General features: G+C 31.4%; 1 protein-coding gene across 8 annotated transcripts in view; it reads left to right on the top strand.

The window, feature by feature from the left end:
• The window catches only part of LOC119602795 (IQ motif and SEC7 domain-containing protein 1), a 60,847-nt gene extending 53,494 nt beyond the window's left edge, over window positions 1-7,353 (top strand). For all 8 annotated transcript variants that reach the window (XM_037954502.1, XM_037954506.1, XM_037954503.1 and 5 more), the window contains 4 exons: window positions 782-1,257; window positions 1,326-2,569; window positions 2,630-3,461; window positions 6,319-7,353. In XM_037954502.1, the coding sequence (XP_037810430.1) occupies window positions 782-1,257; window positions 1,326-2,569; window positions 2,630-3,461; window positions 6,319-6,707 (2,941 nt within the window). In that variant the 3' untranslated portion in view covers window positions 6,708-7,353. The remainder of the gene's footprint in view (window positions 1-781; window positions 1,258-1,325; window positions 2,570-2,629; window positions 3,462-6,318) is intronic.
• The last annotated feature ends 15,245 nt before the right edge of the window (window positions 7,354-22,598 follow it).

Raw genomic sequence — 22,598 nt, 5'->3', positions numbered from 1 at the left:
TATGGTCATATTTATTTTGCCAATAAATGTTTTAATTTTCTTCAAAATGTGAAAACTCAAGAAAATTCCTAGAAAAATACAAAATGTTTTCATTTGTATACATTTAAGTCTTAATTAGTAAGATTATTGTAAACATATTATTGAAAGTAAGTTATTAATTCAACATTACGAAAACAAGATTTATTTTAATTTAGCACTTTTTGAATATAGTACCTCGATTTGTAATTGGAATCGGAATGAATTAAATGTGAAGAATGTTTTAATTTTTGTCTGAATTAAGAGAAATTAAATTAATTTCAATACATATTAAGAGAATGAAATATAATATATCAATGTTTTTATACTCTTGTATATTATAAACAAAACTTCAATATGTATTCATATTTTTTGCAAACACTGTCAGCGGTACTCACACAATTTAAATTATAAATGTTCATACATAACATACATACATGTGAACGTGTGTTTTTGTTATAAAATCAACAAACTTTTCTAGCTTGGAATGTTTATATTTCTTTTGTATGTATTTTGGCAAAATGAACAACTGACTGACGTACGATAATTATTATCTTATCTTTTACCTTACCTAAAGAAAAAAACTTTACAATGATAAGCCATCCAGTCGCAAACAATTGTTACTTGCAAAATCATTTTAGAGATCATTTTTCTTCAATTTTCTACATCCCAATAACAATTTAATTGTACAATTGCGGTAAAAGCAATTGTATTTGTAATTAATTTAAGAACAATTTAATGTGTGAGTGTATTTGTTGTCCCTTAGGTACGAACTTTCACAGGATTTGCTTGAGAAGCAAATTGAATTGCTGGAACGTAAATACGGCGGCGTACGTGCTCGAAACGCTGCAATTACAATTCAGAGAGCATTTCGTCACTACATGATGGTAAAGAAATTTGCGTCAATAACAGCAATGGCCAAAGCAGAAAAACGACTAAGTCGGCGCACAATGGTCGTTGGTGGCGCCACAGCAGTGGATGAAACAGCGGCAGCTAATATGTCAATGTCTTCCGCATATAGTAGTAATACCGAATCTCAATTAGAGCCAAATCAATCTAACACAGTGTCCGTGCAAGGAACTCAGCAGCAAATACAACCACGCGTTACTATAATGCCAGGTCCTCCCGGTGGCGTTGGACATCAATCTTTGGCATCCGGCTCTAGAACACCACCGACACGATCGTTATCGATGCGTGAGCGGCGACACGTAGATGGCGGCACAATACCACGCAGTCAATCAGGTACTAACACATCTCCATTAATAAGAGCTATAAAATATAATTTTTAAATAAACATTTGAATATTTTAGGCGCTTCCAACACTTCGGCCTCAAGTTCGGTGTCTGCCGGTGTATCGGGATCAAGTCATCCTCATGTTAACTTATTGCATACAGCAGATCCTCATTACTATGCAGCTCATAGTTTAAGTGGTGCACAAATGGCAGCTTACTGCGGAAGTTATCACTCCGTTCAGCACGACGGAAGTTTTGCAAGTTCTGCAAATAATTCGCACTTGGATTCCTCACTCAACGTGTCTTGGGTAAATGCGAGTGGGACTTCTCCACATACACCATACTATTCGGCAGCTCAAATTTATATGAGGCCTCGCGGCTCATCAACTTCGTCGCAGGATCGAAAGAAAATTCCACCAGAGGTGCCAAAGAGAACATCCTCAATAACTGCTCAGCAACATGCACAACATTTAGCGGCTCAGCAGCAGCAAATCCAAATGCATCAGCAAATGATGGTGATGCGACAAACTCCCCCGCCTCCCTCGCTAATACGTTCAAATGGCCTTTGTAAGTCGGCTGAAAACGGCAGTCTAACGTCGGTACAGAGTTCAGGCAGTGACTCGAGCGCTACTTCTGTAGAACGTAATGCCATTAGCGATTTGGGATCGGATCGCTCAAACTCTCCAAATACTTGGAAGCGTGGCACTAATCTCAACAGTTCACAACAGTTTGTCCACACTTCAGATCCAGCATTTGCACACGCACAAAATTCAGCAGCAATGGCAGCACTTGTAAGTGGTGTTGCACCTGTGGAAGACCATGCTATTTCATCTCACACTAGTGCTGCTCAGTATGAGCACCACGAGCAACATGAGCATCAACAAATAATAGGAACGACTACCCAAACTCCTCCCAATTTCAAGGTATCTGAAACCATCCGCAAGCGCCAGTATCGTGTTGGTTTGAACCTGTTCAATAAGAAGCCAGAAAAGGGAATAACTTATCTAATACGTCGAGGTTTTCTGGAAAACACTCCTCAAGGCGTCGCCCGTTTTCTCATTACACGCAAAGGATTATCACGGCAAATGATAGGGGAATATTTAGGAAATTTACAAAATCCATTTAATATGGCCGTACTTAATTGCTTTGCGATGGAACTGGATTTGTCTGGAATGCAAGTTGATGTTGCATTGCGGAAATTTCAAGCTTATTTCCGCATGCCCGGCGAAGCGCAAAAAATCGAAAGGCTTATGGAGATATTTTCACAGCGATTCTGTCAATGTAATCAAGACATTGTGGGCCGACTAAGATCATCAGATACGGTGAGTTGTTCAAAGACAAAACTATTCAAAAATGAAAAATACATATTTTATCTCTTTCAGATCTTTGTACTGGCGTTTGCTATAATTATGCTAAACACCGACTTACATACACCCAATTTGAAACCAGAGCGACGTATGCGTGTGGAGGACTTTATAAAAAATCTTCGTGGCATTGATGATTGTCACGATATCGACAAGGATATGTTGGCTGGAATATATGAACGAGTTAAAGCAAATGAATTCAAACCTGGAAGTGACCATGTGACTCAAGTGATGAAGGTTCAAGCAACAATTGTGGGAAAAAAGCCAAACCTAGCACTGCCGCATCGTCGCCTAGTGTGTTATTGTCGCCTCTACGAAATTCCCGATATTAACAAAAAAGAACGACCTGGCGTTCACCAACGTGAGGTGTTTCTTTTTAACGATCTACTAGTCATTACAAAAATATTCAGCAAGAAAAAATCATCGGTAACATACACATTTCGCAATAGTTTCCCACTATGTGGAATGGTTGTTACGCTCTTGGATGTGCCCAACTATCCCTTCTGCATACAACTCTCACAAAAAGTCGATGGCAAGATTCTTGTTACTTTCAACGCTCGCAACGAGCACGATCGCTGCAAGTTTGCAGAAGATCTCAAAGAATCTATTTGTGAAATGGATGAGATGGAGTCTTTGCGAATTGAAGCCGAACTTGAACGCCAAAAATCAGCGCGAACACGTGCCACAGGTAATTCGGAAAATCGAGATAGTGGTGTGGCAGATGTTGAAGTATGTCCCTGTCCTTACCAAACGCCACAAACCAACGAGCCTACACAGAATCCAACAGAAAACACACAGCAGTTAAAGCGAAGTGCCCTAAGCAATAGTTTATTGGACATACATGAACAGTGTAAGTATTGATTCGTTCATCAAACATACATACATACATACATACATACATACATACATACATACATACATACATACATACATACATACATACATACATACATACATACATACATACATACATACATACATACATACATACATACATACATACATACATACATACATACATACATACATACATACATACATACATACATACATACATACATACATACATACATACATACATACATACATACATACATACATACATACATACATACATACATACATACATACATACATACATACATACCAAAGCATGGAAAGAATGAATTCTATTTGGAATTAATTCCTTATATTTTTAATTCGGCTTTAAATTTTTTAATGTACCATTCTTTAAAATCATTCTTTGAATTTAAATTCTAAAGCTGAATTCCTTGGCTTTATATTCCATTGAATTAATTCCTAAGAGAATTCATTCTTTATAGGAATGAATTCAATTGAATGATCATTCATATTTGTTTAATTCCTTCTATTACAAATTGAATGAAAAAAAAAAATTTAATTCAATTTTTAATATACAGAATGCTTTTGAATTATAAAACAAAATTTTCATTCAATCTATTTCAAATTGAATGGTTGAAAATTTTTTAAATTCAATTTGTAATAGATTGAATTCAAACAAAATTTATATCATTCAGAGGGAATTTAAAAATCAATAGGAATTGTTGAAATTTATTTTAATTCAATTTGTAACAGATTGAATGCAAACAAAATTAATTCATTCAGAAGGAATTTAACATTCTATAGGAATTAATTCATTAGAGAATTAATTCAACTACATCGAAAGCTTTAAGAATTAATTCTAGGAATTAAATCAAACGGAATGAGTTTGAAGAATTGTTAATTTTTTAAAATATAACTCAATTTCAAAAAAAGAATTAGGGAATGAATTCTTTTAGAGCTTTGATACATACATACATACATACATACATACATACATACATACAATAATTCGGGTTTTTGTATTGTGTATTCGGTTTAATCGTCAAATAATTATTTGAGGTTTTATGTTAGCCGGTTAATAATCGGATAATTAAATTAAAATGAATAAAAGGAAAATGTATTTTTTTATTAATTTTATTGTTTTTTACAATATTTTTCTTTTTATAAAAAAACAGACTTTTTTAGTTCAATTCTATGATAGTATTTCTTTAATATTAGAAATTATTTATTTTCATTTGAAATCAATTTCTCTATAAAAAAATTTAAATTTGTTCGATGTGGAAACATTTATTTAATTAGTTTGTGTCCAACTAAGCAAAAATCGAATTGCTGTTAAATAATTCATGTTAAGCAGTCATTTTGTTTTATTCCCCACCACTTTAGTGGGGAGGGTATATGGCTGGCTGGCTGTCCATGTAAACCTTGTGCGCAAGATAATTGGATGAAATTTGGCACGCACGTTTTATTTGACCCAAGGACGAAGCCTATTGAAAATGGTTAAAATCGGTAAATTATTTCACCTAGCCCCCATAGAACAGAACCCCCCGAAAAGGGCTTCTGAGCTCATAATTATGTTAAATAAACAGATATATCGATAAAATACGGCACAACTAAGTTTTATAGAAGTCGTGATGACCCTGCCAAATTTCATAAAGATCGGGCCCCATTTGACCCTAGCTCCCATACAAAGTCCCCTTCAGAAAATTACTTGAATGTCCCAAATTAACTTATAAACACAAATATCGCGATGAAATTCAGCACAATAAAATATTATGTAAGTTTTAATATATTCACAAAATGTTATCGGGCTTGGTCCATATTTGCCCCTAGCCCCCATAAAAGCCTCTTTCAGAAAATTAGTTTTTCATCCATAAATTGCTTAAATGTATCGGAACAAGGGAATATTGAAGATAAATGCTTTATTATGAAAAATAAACAAATAAAGGGTATCATATGGTCGGCCACGCCCGACTATACTTTCTTACTTGTTATAGATATGTATAAATTTCGAAAAAAAAACACAACAATTATTTATTTGTCTAAACTCAAATTTGAAAAATAAAAATCTGATATACAAAGTAGGTGTTAATATGTTGCTCACCTGAACATATACTAAAGTTTTAATTATCAAATATACGTGAAAACTTGTATTTAAGTTTCGACGTTTACAACAAAAAAGTTTTTCTGTATCAAAATTTACATACTTACTATATGACATACATGCTATACATTTGCTATTCCATCTCCAACTTTTGGGGAGAAAATTTGTTTTTATTTGGTATTTTTTCTTCCTTTTTATATTATATATTATATGTATATATATTATATTACTCCTAACATTTTGTTATTAAAAATTGTTTATTTTGGGGAGAAGTTTTCTATTTTCACCCCGCTGCATCTGTGTTTGTACTATACATATGAATTTATACATATAAACAAAAGAGTATGAGAAATGTAACATGACAATTTTTCATTTTGTCTTTTATGTCCACAAATCAAATTCTAAAAAGAAAGCTTATTTCCTGTTATACATATGAATGGGAGAATATAAGGAATGTAGTGGGAAGAAAACATGTCACAAATTATATATGTGGAAATGCCAAAACTTATTTTATTTTATTTATATATTTTATATCAAAGCATAATTATTTTGTTGTGTAGTTTTAGTATTATTTATCTAGAATTGTAAATTTTTAAGATTTTTTTATTATTTACAAATAAAATATTTCAAATTGTACCAAAATATTTATTTGTTGTCTTTTTTATTAAAAATCTTGAATGAAATCATATGAATTAAAATATTTTAATACAGATAAGAATAAAATCTATACATAAAATATTCCAATAATCTGTACTTTTTATTGTAGTCGGTGGCGATAAACCCCAGAGACGTGGCAGTGTTGGCTCTCTAGACAGTGGTATGTCAATATCATTTCAATCGACTACAACCAGTAATGCATCACGTGAAAACGCCGCTGTTATAGCAGCTGCAGCAAATGCTGCCGCCGCTAAAATGAGATTGGGCCCAACTGCGGCTGCACCTGCTGGAAGCTTATATATCGCGCCAGGTGTTCAGGGTTATAATCAAATTTCTTATATCCAACAACAACATCCGCATATTATGCAACAACAGCAACAACATCAGATTCAGCAAACACAGCAACATCAACAATCTCAGGCACCAGCAACTGGTCGTATACCCGGGCGTGAGAGAAAACTTTCCCGTTCCGAGGAAAACAGATCGACTGAAGTTTAAAAAAATAATATTGAAATCAATCAAATATTTTTATATCATCGTCTCTTCTATCTCATAAACCCCATGCATCCCTTAATAATCTAATTCACTAAACTAAATGTTTTATTTTGTCAAATACATCATATAATACGATATATTACTCTTTCCCTTTTTCATACAGTTTTGTATTATTGGTTTCGATAAAAATATATAATACATATACATACATACATATATAGACACATATATTTAATATAAAACCTTGTCTTCAAAATGATAAAATTATTAATTTTTGTAAATTAGCATTTAAGTATTATCTACATACATGCATATATAGATACACATACATACATACAAAAATAAATAAATTAAAAAGCAAAATAAAAACATTTCTATGGACTAAACTATTAACTAATATTATTATAAAATAACAAATAAATATTCTATATTCATATGTAACTGTGTATGTATGTTTCGACGGATTATATACCTACATACATTTATTTGTATGTATGCATGTATATCCATATGCATATATATTTATATATTAATTTATATGTACATCTATTTATCTGTATTATTTTAGTAAATATTAATAATCCTAAACATGTTTTGTATATATTTTAATTGACACAAAAGCATTAAAAAGCAATTTAAATGAAAAAGTGAAATTAATATGTTTTTTTTTCCAAATATAAACATTAATACAAAAAGACTACACAACTTTAGTGAGAACAATAACGACACTGCAAAGCAGTCTGATGAATATATTTGCAAGTATTTAGGAAATATATATTTCCTGGAAATTATCAGTGTTTTGTAAATTTATTTTTTTTTTAAATTTTTGAAAAACATAATATTTACAAGAAGAGTTTACATGTTTTATTTGTAATATAAATCAAATTTATATCAAAGTAAATAAACGTACATATATCTAAAACATACTTCATTTATCATATGGTCTCATATTTTAAAGCCTCGGTTTACATGTAGAAAATTTATAGTTCTCCTAATAATGGAAAATATTCGTTGGTAAAAACAAAAGCCTTATATAGTATTTATTCATATAGCCCCTTATTCACAAACAACATTTTTATTTTATAAAAGGTTTATAAAATAAAATTTCCATACAAAATCTAATTTATAAACTGTTTATAAAATAAAAATTTAAAAATAAGGGGGATAGTATTTATTCATTCATTACCGTCCGATGTTCAGAATCCAGTTAATTGGACCTAATTCCCAAGAATATTCAAATCAAAGTGAGGCGACATTATATCAGGAATAATTTGCTTGACAATGGCAAAGAAAGTGCTCAAGAGTTTTATTGTCCTGTCTACATTTTGTGTAGCTGTTGTACCCGTACTCATACGTCATACTTAGTAGAAAAGTTATTAAATAAATCACGCAGTGGTTTTATAAAATCGTCTTTAAGATTTTCAAAGTAATGAAAATTATTTTTCATTTAACAGACATTTTATAAAAATGATGATTCTAAGTTTAAACAAAGTTGTTAAAACTAAAGTACAATATTTGAATATAAATTGGTCATCAACACCCCTTCTCAATATAACAAATATTGTTAACAATTAGTCAAGGGACTATATTCAATAGTCTCTATCTAAAATAACTGTTTTTTCGCTAGTTCGTGAAGATTTTAAAAATTTTTTCTTCTATAATACATTAATACGACCATATCTAAAACTCTTATAAAACTATTTTTTTCTACGAAAATTTTTATACAACCAACAGATAGAGAGTTTTTCATAGAAATAAAAAATTTTAATATCATTTAATATCAATCAATATTATATTTTATGCAATTTAATGGAGTAAAAGAAAACAAATTGTTAAAAAGCATCAACGTTATATGGTTAATCACGACAGTAAAATGAAACTAAGTAGTATCATAATGAGCGATATCTCGGAAAATATTAGGCCTATTTTTACTTATTTGTGTTCTGCATGTTGAAATTAGTAACCGAAAGTTATCCAAAGGGATAGAGTTTAAAGCATTTTTGGAATAGATAGAGAGTTTTGCATTCAGATTTTTTTTCTTTTTTTAAGATAGAAAAACATTCAAAATGCTATAAAATTACCAAAAATATGTTTTTGTCTTTGAAATTTATATCATTGACGGGGGATTGTTTGCTGGATATTTTGCCATCAAAATCTCATTTTCATGCAAATTACAGATAGCGACTATTGAATATAGTCCCTCATTATAAACATAGAACAAAATTATAATTAATGACATAAACCAATTAATTCTCTAAATTTACAAATTTTAATTTTATGTAAAGGTAAATAAATACTCATAACTAATTATGTTTTCCTTTAACAAATCTCTCACAAAATAATATTTTACGTCTATATGTTTGCTTCTTGGATTAATCTTTTCTTCTTCTATTATCTTGAGGCAACTCTGGTCTTCAAAAATGACAGGTTTTGATATTTCGATTTCAAATTCTCCTAGAAGTTGTATAATCCATAGCATTTCTTGCGATGCTTGTGCCAACGCCACAAATTTTGCTTCAGTGGATGATAACGTAACATTTGTTTTGTTTTCGACTTGCGTAACTAATTGTTGTATCTCCAAGTTTAAATAGGAACCCATTTATAGGTTTCCTACTTCATATTTTCCCAGCCCAATCAGCATATCCATTTAGTTCCAACGAGTTTTTAGTTCCAACACAAAGTTTTAAATGTTTGGTACCTTTGAGATATCTAATTACCCTTTTTACTTCGATCCAATCTCGTTGATTTGGGCCGCTTACTTTTCTTTGATACAGCAACAGATATATCTGGTGTTGTTTGAAATATACAATAAAGAACCAATAGCATTTAGATTTAGCGTCAGAAAGATTAAATTCATTTATAATTTTATTTATGTACTAGCTATACCCAGTGGGCTTTGCTACCCTAAAAGGAATATGTATAAATAAAACTCCCACTTAACGATTTTGAAGATCCTTACTACAATAGTTTTCCAGATTTATAATATGTTACATATGAGAGATGTCAAGCAAATTATTGCAAGTTCGTCAGTTTCTATCTATCGCCGATTTATATCTATCTATAAAAAATTTAAATAATATAAGAGTTTCTAAGATGCACGAAATTTTGTATTTAATTCATATATGTTGTTTCAAGCCACCCATTGAGAGTCCGCCCATTATTCTCTAAATGTTCACATGTATTTCAAAGTTCTTTATGTAAAATTTGAAGATTCTAGCTCTAATAGTTTCTCAGATATACGACTTTTTCTATTTGATTCATATAGGGGCTTCAAGACCCCCCAGATGAAAGTCCACTTTTTTTCCTCCAAAATGTTCAGATGAATATTTAAGTTCTTCGTGCAAAATTTGAAGAATTTAGTTCCATTAGTTTTCCAGATAAACGAATTTTTGTCTTTAATTAATAAGGGAGGTGCCGCTTCCCTCAAGGGTAGTCCGTCAATTTATTACCCAAAATATTTAGATGAATGTTAAAGTTATTCGTGCAAAATTTGAAGATTCTAACTGTAATAGTTTTTAAGATAAACGTATTTTTGTATTTTATTTATATGGAAGGTGCCACGCCCCCTAATGCTAGTCCGCCTACTTTTTGTCCTAAATAATTATATTGACACTAAAGTTGCTCCGACAAAATTTGAGGACTCTAACTGTTATATTATCTAAAATATACGGATTTAATATTTTCTTAATATGGGCGTGGCTCCTCGCCCACTTGGAATTTCAAAATAAAAAGTAGCCTATTACCTACAGGAATATGTTGTGAAACTTTGAATAAAATTGGTTCAGCCGTTTAGTAGTCTATTACATTCAGATATACAAATATATAAACATACAAACAAACACACACATATATATATATATATATATATATATATATATATATATATATATATATATATATATATATATATAGATTCTTCTTGAGATAAGTAGAAAATTCCTTCTTCGATTTATATTTATTTATAAATATAATTTTATCATTTCATCTTTGCATCATCCACATAAATTAATATGTACGTATTTCTTCAAACAATTAATTGTTTTTACGTAGAGACACGGATCTGCCCTTCCCCTTCTGAATCCAGAATTAATTAAAACTTCATTAATTTTTAGATTCCAACAGCGAGCAGATTTCTTAAAGCCGTATATGCTACGTTTTAATTTGCATACATACTCTTCCTTACCAGCTTCCACAAACCCTTTGGTTTAAAATAGAAATTTTTGCGCATTTGTTGTTGCATTTTATTATTTTTCATCAGAATTTGCATATTGCATATTGAGAATTCCAATTAATTTGGTTGGGATTTTCAAATTATTTTTTAATTGATTTTTGGAATTTATTGTTTTATTGTGAAAAGGACACGTGTTAAGTATTTTTCAATTGTAATTTTCAAAAATCATATCCTCATTGTGTGAAACTGTATAGTTATTTGCGTTAAAAATGTTTAAAGGGAAATAATGAGGCAATTCCAATATAAAAAATTAGTTTAGATTTTTAGAACAAATGTAAATCAATGAAATTCAATTATGAGATGTTTAATCAATATCATTAAAAAATATAAAATATAAAAAATATATAACTGATAAAATAACAAAAAGAATTATTAAAAAATACGCACTGAGTTGTCTTTCAAAATCTTTAATTGTCAAAAGAGGACGACATGTATCCAAGGAAAACCATTGAAGTCCTCATTTATCTTCTCCAAAGTCCATATACGAACTAGAAAGAACACTATGTTTAAATTTAGACCTCTAAACATACCTAAGGTTGTTTGGAAACAATATAAATCGAACTGTCGTGTGGTGCAGGAAAAATACTTAATTTAGATATTTACAAATAGAGGCGGTTCTCATCATCTAAGGTACACAAGACCAATATTTTTCAGCTAATACATACACTTATATATAGTTAGAACCCAAATCAAGAATAACTATCCAGATCCAAATACGCCTACTGTATTTTATTCATATAATAAAGCATTCAAAATATGAAGTAGAAAATCAAGATTTTAGCATGTAATAGTTCTATAGTGGTATACGGTGATATCCCCATACTTTGAGTGGCTAGGATGGCACTTAGTGTTAGTTTTATTGAATAAGAATCAATATTATACAATACTAAATAAAATTCACACAGCACTCCCCAAATAGATGGGGTTTCCGTAATGTAGTTTTTGTTTATCAATACAAAGTGACCAAAAACCCACATTATTTTGTTATAATATGGAGTTTTATACCCCACTAAACCTTTTTTCTATGTCCAAATTCATTGATTTTCTAGTTTATCATGTATCCAATTCAAAATTACTTATTATTTTCTAAATAAAATCAAAGAAACGATACATTTTCTTGTTAAGTGAAATATTGATAAATTCTTATAGGTATATAGGATAATAAATCGGTTAAGAAATGCCCAAATTTAGTCGTACCACTACTTAAATATCTAAAAAATTTTATTTTAATATACAGGAGTAATAAAAATGTAAAATTGTATAAAATTATTCAGCAATATTAAAAAAATAAACAAAAAACTAAAAAGCAAAATACTTTATTGATCTAAAAAATAACAATACGTTTACATTTTATCAAAAATCTTGTTAGTTAATATCACTATTTTACTTTTTTTGGTAGAAAATTAAAATATATTAAAATATATTAATATATTCTTTAAAAAACACAACAAACAAATTGCTTAACTTTGCTAAAAATAATTGTTCAGACAAAGTTTTTTCTTAAAATTTATAAAATTTTACATAGGCAAATTACTTAATTGATTCACTGTATATAAATTTCAATATCCAAATCGCCATTAAGAAAAGCAGTTTAACATGAAGGTTAACATGTTTAACCTTCATGCCTTCAAAACTTGCTATAGCCAATAATGATCTTAAAGTTGTCTACTTAACTACTGGCACAAAAACTTGATAGTAATTCTCTAAAAATTTCTGTGAAAATCCCTTTGCTACTTGCTTTATATTTTTGGTTGCCATTTACCGTTTTCTTAATTTTGTACACCCACTTACAGCCAACTAATTTACGACCCTCGGGCATCTTGACTAGTTCCCATGTTTCATTTTCTCTCAAAGATTTTATTTCATCTTCCATAGCTGTCAGCCAATTTTTGTAATTGGGTCTTCATTTGAAATAGTTTTATAGCCATACTTTTTAGGTGAAATTCCTTTATTACATCTTGAAGAAATTTTTCGACCAGCTTCATGGTCCGACTCAAATCCACAACAGTCTTCAGATACTCAACAATTTTCAGATACATAACATTCTTCAGATACACAATGATCGTCAAAGACCATGAATTTCTGATATTGTGGGTTTTAAAGATTTTCTTTTTTCGATATTCTGATTTTTCATCAATACATTTACCATGTTTTCGGAGTATTCTTCATCACCATAGGGTTTATTCGATTCAATAAATTGCACATCTCTACTAATAACAATATTGTTGGAATTTAGATTAATTAAACGAAAAGTTTTTGATTCATCACAATAGCCAACCAATCTGCATTTGACTGCAACGTCATCGAACTTCCTTCGATTTTGTTTATTGATATGCGCATATGCAATGGATCCATAAACATGAATATGTTTTAAACTGGAGTTTTCTTAATTACAATTCATAAGGAGCAACATTAGTAGCAGAAGATAACATTCGATTATGGATATAATTAGCAGTGTTTAAAGCTTCCGCCCATCATTTAATATGCATCTTGCCATTTCCATTAAACTTCGGTTTTTCCTTTCTTCCACCTCATTTTGTTCAGGTATGTAGGAGCAGTAAGTTGATGAATTATGCCTTTACTTTTCAAGTATTTATTCATCTTCTTGTTGCAAAATTCACCACCACGATCAGTTCTTATAACTTTTAATCGTTTTTCAAATTGATTTTCTGTTAACTCAATATATTATTTTATTTTCTCAAAAGCTTCATCTTTTGTTTTAATAAAATGAACATAACAATAGCGACTATAATCATCAATCAAAGCCACATAAGTCTGCATGCACCAATTCTAAAATACTTTCTGCTCTTGATGTTGCAACTTTAGAAAACGGCTTTCTTGTTAATTTGGATTCTATACATACGTTACATTTAAAATCACAGCTACATTTACTAATATTTACACCAAATATTAAACCTTTGTTGACCGCCGAGTGGATAGCTCCAATATTTCGGTGACCAAAGCGACGATTCAAAAGTTTATTCAAACTTATGAAATATTGTTCATCACTACGCATATATTTCGTTGCAGCTGATTCGATGTACCAATTACACTGGTCTGCACTCAAATCTTCCTTTAAAAAACTATAGTATAGAACTTAAGATATTGCCACACTGATTCTACGCCTTCGATTTTTTCCTATCACATCACAATTTCGAATAATTCAAACCGAACTCAAATCTCAAACATTATTTCAAATTTAAGTTCAAAAACTTTGAAAAAATTGTAAAACTGTTCAACATCTTTTTAATAACATTTCGTTACCTGAAATGCAAAAGGGCGTAACAACATTTTAAACATTTTACAGGAGAGACAAAAAAGTAAATAAAATGAAAGTTATTTAAGTTATAAAAACAAAATTTTTTTACATGTATTGTATCCCAACATCGATAAACTCGTTTGAATATAACTGTATCGCCAGACATAGTCTATTATGTTACTTTTTAGGACTTTCTTAGTTGTGGAAATGTCAATTCAATAAAGTCGGAAGTTTTGACATTAGGATTCTAAAAAATTGCAACAACATATATTTTGATGCAGTGGGCCATTTTCAATCAAAAAGTCGATTTTAATAATTTTGGTTGTTACGCCTTTTTGCATTTCAGGTGACGATTTGTATATTGGATACACTTCTAACGAAAATATATTTCATATTTAGTCCATATTTAGTATATTGCTAATTTTAAAAAAATTATCTTTTTCTTTATTTTGTAGCAAGAAAATTTGTGGGTTTATAAATATCGAAAATTCAAAAATATGATTTAATAAGTCTCATAAATACGCATTGTTTGATGTATATGTTAAGGAAATCTTCACTTTAAGTGCCAAAATTAGCAAGGAGTCTTCACAAACAGGGAAAACAAAGCGCTGAAAACTATAAAGAACAATTAAACAACAAATAATGAACAATTATTGTTGTTTTTGTCAATTTTGTCTGCATTTTAAAATTTTAATTTAAATTTTTAACAAAAAATTTCCTTTTTTTTAAAACACAATTAAACAACAAATAATGAACAATTATTGTTGTTTTTGTCAATTTTGTCTGCATTTTAAAATTTTAATTTAAATTTTTAACAAAAAATTTCCTTTTTTTTAAAACACTTTTGCGAAAAAAGAAGACGTGATAAAATTTTTTGGTTACCACACCTGTACCCCGTTTCTGTAACTTTTAGTGAGAAGTTCTCACATCGAGAAGTGTGAAACTAAAAATTCCATCGTTTCTCGATTTGTGAGTAAAAAGTGTTTCTGTAACTTAAAGTGAGAAGAGGTTACACGAATTACGTTTTTATTGGAAATTTCCAATAAAACAGCTGTCAAAACATAAAAATTAAAAGATTTTCTTCTTCAAAAATTGCCGAAAAAATATATAAACGAAGAATAAATAAACAAAAAATATAGAAATTAAATGAAAATTGTTCGAAAAATTATCCCACTAAATTCGCCCTTGGCAATTTCTAAGTTTACGCCCACGTACTTTTTTAGCATTTGCTTCTGTATATCCGAAATTCCTCCTATCTTCTAAAAATTAGTGAACAATATTTATTTTAATCTTAATTAATGATAATTATAACATTACTTTTTCATTATTTCATAGAATTCATGTTTAAATTAATTTTTTTTTACTTAAAATTTTACTTTCGCACCGTTTTAAAATGAGAGTTTTTTTGACAGTTCATGTGAGAATCTTTTCACGAAATTTTCTTACAGAAACACTTTTACTCACAAATTTCCAATAACTTACGTTAAAAAACATAAATGACAGATAGTTCTCACAAAATTTTCTTACAGAAACAGTTGCATGTGAGAATTGATATTTTGTTTCAATTCACATTGTTTTTTCTTCAATTTCACTGTTTCATGCGAGAAACTTCTCGATGCGAGAGTTACAGAAACGAGACACAGGCTCGAGTTCGAGTCCACTTGGGGATAAGTTATTTTCCAAATTGTAATGATATTTTTAATTATAAGAATACTGAAAATTTAATTTTTCGGACACAACTGCAGAATGGAATGCATTTTCGGGCCCGCTACGGCTCATCATCAGCAATCTTCTTGTGCCATATGCTATGTCACTTGTAAACATCATCTATTTAACTCACAAGTGTTGAAGAAATGGAATATGGGAATTGTAACCAAGTCCTTATTCCAATTTCATTCTACTTTATTGAGTTAGATCGAAGTTTACGAGCTTTTTCAGTGTTGTATTCTTATCTATCAATACTCTTTGTTTATTTAACATTTTTCAAAAATTTTTCATTTTACAAAAGTATTATTTGCAAAAAACAGCTGTTCATTGTTTATGTTTTTGAGTGAAAAGTTGGCAATACTAACAATGTTAACTGAACTTAAATCCATAACTGAAAAACACATTCATCGGTTAAAGTCCGGCTAAATTTGTTCCGAGTTTAATCTAACAGCAAGTAAAGCCTAGTTTAACTCAGTAGTAAGAAACCCGCCCTAAGGCATGTAATATTTAACGAAAGTAACGAATTTTTTTTCGTAACAAAATTATTTAGTAATATACAAGAATTATTTTTGATTTCACAAAAAAAATTATTTTGTTACGATTTTTTTTGTTATTTTCGTAATTTTAAGCGGGTTAAATTAAACGTAATTTTAAATTTACAGGAAATTAGGAAAATTTTTTATGTTTTTTTTTTAAAACATAAAAAATTTGTTTTTTTTAATTCGAAATTTTTTTCTAAAATTATATAAAATTATTTTGCATTTTACTAAAACATTTCCTACAATTTCGTGTTTATTACGAAAGAATTTCGTGGTGCGAAACCACTAAGCATTTCGTACAATGTACGACATTTTTCGTGTATATTAGGCATGGATTATTTTCAGTGTATTATAAATTTCTGTAATTTTAGAAAATATACCAAACAAATAACTATTATTTCGACAAGTTTTAATGAGAATTTCCAGATATTGCTAAATTTGACCTTTGACCTCCAAAGTTTACGCCTTAGGATTTCCCGATTTATATATAACTTCAGGGACATATTTTATATTATCTGAGAAGTGACATTCTGTAAATATTTTGTTTAAAATGTATAACAGTAAAGAATAAGGAGTAAATATAGATATATTTTATGTAATAAAATAGTTTTATTCGAATATTTTTCAAAATAAGTTAAATTTTTTTCCACATTTCCCAATGAACGTTAATGGCCTGGGGAATTTGTAATAACTTTTACATTTTTCAACCTAGTTTTGTGTTTTACATCTTTTTGAAATACTAAAACTATGTACATTATGACTAGAGTTTGGGGTTCGGGAAATCCCGTCCGGGAATAATCGGGAAAAGTTTGTCAATATTTCCCCGGAACTTTTTTAATCGTTCCCGGGAAAATGGGAAATTTTAAGTTAACGTATTTTTAACATATTATGGAAAAACTAGCGATTTTATCATTTATTATCGATTTTTTTAAAGGCAAATTACAAAACATCATTAATGATGCAACAAGAAATGAAAAAATTCTAAATTAAATCTATGTATGTGTGCAAAAGCTTAACATGAAGGAAGTACAAATAGAATGTCAAAAATGTTGACATTATCTTTAATACATTTCTAAAAATTTGGATTTTTTCAAACTTTGAGCTACGAGCAACACGTGTTAACGTTTATTAATCGAGCTCAAATTTCGGCTATCTTAATATATGGAAAGGGATTATTTTGTGGGGTTAAGATGAACAAGAATCCAACATCGACTTTTTGCGGTCACTCTATCGGTGATAGAGGGTATATATAAGTTTGTCATTACGTGTGTAACACTAAGAAATATTCATCTGAGACCCAACAAAGTAAATATCGTCACCTAAAAAGCAAACGGCCCTATCTAACATTTTTAAAATTTTACAGGAGAAGCATTAAACTATTAAAATTGAAAAGTTTGTTTCTACAAACGCGATTTACTGTAGTAAATAAACAAATTGTTTAATAGTGAAACCTATCAGTTGTTATGATAGTTGACAATGGCGTATATAAAAATGGATAAATTGGGCTTTTTACCTTTAATATTTAAATGTTTATGTAGATAGGGCCTTTTGTTTTTTGTCAATAAAATCGCTAATTTTGGTCGGAGGAGTCCAATTTTTGGTTAGTTAGGGCCGTTTGCGGTGACGATATGTTTCAGGTGACGATATGTATATTCCGGGTCCTTATCAAGTTCTGAGTCGATTTAGCCATGTCCGTCTGTCTGTCTGCCTAAAACACGCTCTCGCGTGAAATAAACCAAATTCACCAAAAATATTCATTATTGCCCTAAGCAGTTTGGTATTAAAAATCAGTAAAAACGGTTCGCAACGTTAAAAGTTATGAGTAAAAATTTAAGACTATCTCAAAAAAAAAAAAAAAACGTTTTTTTCGTAATTCTTAAGCAGTTTTCTCAGCTACTATAAAAGAAAATTCGATGAAATTTGTCACACATCATTGTTATGATTTTGATCAATTATGTTTAAAATCATATCAATCGATCCAAAATTTCCCATAGCCCACATGCAAAGGTACATATTTTCGGAAATGGATTTATCATTAATAATTTCCTTAAATATATCGGCATCAACTCAAAATTTTGCATATATAAATATAATATGAACAGAAATCATACCACTAACGTAGATTGTTATCGGTCCACAATTGGTCATGTCTCCCATATAATACCCACTTCCGAAAATAGCTTAAACGCGTATATATCAATAATAAATAAAACTATCGAGATAAAATTCGACATGAATATGTTCTGTGTATGTATCAATCACTCTACGAAATTTTTTCCGTATCGGTCCTGAGTTAGTCATAGCTCCCATATAAGGTCCACTTCCGAAAATCACTTAATCGCTCATATTTCATTAACTAATAAAGATATCGGGATAAAATTCGAGACGAATATGTTTTGTGTATATATAAATCAGTGTACGGATTTTTTCCAGATGGGTCCATAATTAGTCATATCTCCCATGTAAGTCATTTCTGAAAAACACTTAATACCACATAATTCATTATTAAATGATGCATGTTCTGTGTATAGATAATTGATTTTGCTAAAATGTTTTCTAATCGGTCCATTATAAGTCGTATTTAAGATTCGACATAGCCGAATATAGTACTCTAACTTGTTTGTTTATTACAATTTCTTTTTGTTTTCTAATTTTTGTTTACTACTTTAATATAAGTATTAATTTATTTAATAAATAATAAAAATAACAAGTTAGAGTGCTATATTCGGATATGCCGAATCCTAAATAATTATCGACCGATTCGGGAAAAATTTCACATAATCATTTCTATATACACAAAACATATTCACGTTGAATTTTACCCCGATAGCTTTATTAGTTAATGAAATATGTGCGTTTAAGTGATTTTCGGAAGTTGACCTTATATTGCATAGCTTCCATACAAAACATATTCGTGTCGAATTTTACCCCGATAGCTTTATTAGTTAATGAAATATGAGCGGTTACATAATTGGTGCCTGGGTAAAAAATGACGTGTGACAAATTTCATCGAATTATCTTTTGTAGTTGCTGAGAAAACTGCTAAAGAATTACAAAAAAACGTAATTTTTTTCGAGGTAGTCTGAAATTTTTACTCATAACTTTTAACATTGTGAACCGATTTTGCTGATTTTTTAACCAAACTGTTTAGGACAATAACGAATATTTGAATTTGGTTTATTTCTTTTGCTTAGTTTTAACGTGAGCGTGTTTTCGGCAGACAGATGGACATGGCTAAATCGACTGAGAATTTGATATAGAATCGAAATATATATACTCTGTTGTGTCTCAGGTGAATTTTTATTGGTGTTACACACGGAATGACAAACTAACACCACTGGTGGGCGAGGGTATAATTATCAGCAGATTTAATAACAACACCTTATCTGAATTCGCCTTGGTAGATGTCAAAACCAGTAAGTACAGCAAATTCATTTCATGAAAAATTTTTGTAAAAATTTTAATTTTTTTAAAAAATAAAGATAAAAATATTAAAATTTGTGAATAAAATATATCCCGAATTTAATAATGTTTGTTTCAAACAAAAAATCTCTTCTGGCAGATTAATTAATTTGCAAAATTTAAGTGAGTGCCTGAAATTATGTAAAACTTAATTTTTTGTGAATAATAAACATAAAAAAGTACATATTCATGAAAAAATTATATTTATTACGAATGAATGAATCATTGTTGCGAATGGATAATTCTACTCCGGCGAAGTAGTTTAAAAAAATCTGGCGTAGCAGCCGCCGGTGGAGTAAATACTTCATATGGGTTTTGTTTTACAAAAGATTTTAGAAGAGAGTTTTCCAGTTTTTTCCTACCGAGCGCGTCCCCGGGTGGCGGATAGGGGGTGGTGATGGACCATCTGTCCTCTCCCAGCTTTAATTTCACTTAAGATGAGGGAGGGCAGATTGTCCACCACCTGGGAATATTATATTCCCCGCAGACCAAAAAACTGGAAAAAAAACAAATATGGAAAATAAAAATAAAAAGATAAAAGTTACGGTGCAGGGCCTAAATAACCCAGTACCGGCGGCAAGTGTTGATCTACTCGCGAGTCACGTGTCGTCGTCATCCTGCAATCGTGAGCAGAATACTACTACGGATGTGGGTACCTTGGCCTCCGTGGCGGACAATGCGTCAAGTGTACAGCATGCCGCTGGCAAAAATATAGGGGTGAAAGAGAAGGATGTACTCGGAGAGAGCTCTAAGCTACCTCAGCCTTCAAATATAGGTGAGGGTTCCGACTCTGAATCCTCAGATGATAATAATAATAATACCATTATAGCAAATCCCAAAAAGGATGAAGTAGAGTAAATGGTGAAAGAGGTGAGTGATATCATAGCTAAACTACCTATTACTAAGAAAAGACTTTCTGGAGCACAGAGGAGGAAGTTGAAAAAGATGCTTCAGGAAATCATAGTTAGTCAATCCCACGACACTCCAAAGGAAAAATCGGACTCTCTCACAAGATCTGAGGCAAAAAGGATCAGGTCTCCCGAGGAGTTGACAACTGAGAATAAACCTAAGAAGAAAAAGAGCTCCCCGTCTTCTAATACACAGTCGAAGCCAAGCCATACTTCACTCAAAGGAATCTCAAGTGAGAATCCTGCGAGTAAGGGTGACAACGCCAAGCCAGATAATCCGAAGACGAACACGTCGGCGAAATCAACCTCGAAGGTAAGGGAATCTCAAAAGAAGCCCCGAAAAACGAGGAAGGAGAAGCTAGACGGAGGAAAAGGAAAAGAGCCGCCATCTTACGCCAAAGTTGCCAGAAGTAGGCACCGGAACGATCTCTGCTATGCAGTTTACGATGCCGGTAATCCGACAGGCAAAATTCCAATAGACCAACAGAGTAAAATAGAAGACCTGGTCAATAATAAGATAGTGGACCATGCAATCGCTTCAAAGGGCAAACAACCAATAGAGAGCGTGAGCTGCGAGTTCAGCATGGGCGTGATGTTGATGAGGTTGGCATCTCACCAATGTGTTAGCACCCTAAAGAACTTGGTGGAAAGTATCTTCCTCCCTGGGACGGCGCTAGGCTGGGACTGGCAAAGAAGAGCGAGCTTCCGGTGCTCCTAAAGTCCACTGTCTACATAAAAGGATGGGGCAGTAAACTGGCTAATGAACGTATACTGGAAATTCTTGGAGGTCAAAATGCTGAGCTGGCCGTGGAAAAATGGGATGTCTTTTACAGGAAAGAAGAACCTGACGGAACTTTATTTGTAATAGGTATCGACCAGAAATCCATGGCTAGTCTTGCCAAGAATAAAGGTAGAGCTTACTTCGCCTCTAAATCTGTCATATTCAAAATTGGGGTGCCGATTGGAAGGGCTGTTACAACAAGCCTCGAAAAGGACACTAAAAAACCTAAGATCACAGCATCAGTATCCACTACTGATAACGTTGAGGAGTCAAATCCTAAAATCGAGGAATTTACCATTAACTCGCCAGGAGAAAGTGTAGTTGCCCTTTCCAAAATTGGGAAGGCGCCGATTGAAAGGGCTGTCAAAACCGGCCCCGACAAGGACACTAAAACACCTAAGACAGTACCCAAAGCATCATTAGCAAGTACTAGCAATGTTGAGGAGTCAAATCCTAAAAGCGAGGAGGAAATCACTCACCCGCCAGAAGACAGAACAGCAATGCTCTCCAGAATTGGGAATGTGTCTATTAAAAAATACTGCTATTCCTATGCCTGATAAGGACACCGCAGTGCCATCAACAGTACTCACTGCATTAATAGCCACTTCAGGCTATCCGGAGGAGTCAAATCCAAAGAGCGAGGAGGTGACCACCAACTCGCTGGAAGACAGTTTAATGAATGACCATGATTGAGGTTATCCAAATAAACCTCCATCGGAGCGAGACAGCTACCAACGCTCTGATGGCTAAAATCAACACAGGTAAAATACATATAGCTTTAATCCAGGAACCTTGGACGATTCGCAACAAGGTTTCTGGATTAAATCACGTAAATTTCCAACTTTTCTACGCTGATACAGGATCTCGCCCGAGAACATGTATCTTATGTCACAAGAACTTATGTTTTCTCCTCTCAACAGGATTATCAACATCGGATGCAACGGTGCTGAAGCAAGGTCGTGGCAACATATTCCTTGCATCTATTTACCTGCCTTTCGATTCTCCGA

This window comes from Lucilia sericata, unplaced genomic scaffold (genome assembly GCF_015586225.1).
Source record: "Lucilia sericata isolate MDLA Ls3-8-SP2 unplaced genomic scaffold, ASM1558622v1 Contig000253F_arrow, whole genome shotgun sequence".
Lineage (NCBI taxonomy): Eukaryota > Metazoa > Arthropoda > Insecta > Diptera > Calliphoridae > Lucilia > Lucilia sericata.
Note: the sequence above shows the minus strand (reverse complement) of the source record. Positions and strands in the feature narration are given on the sequence as shown.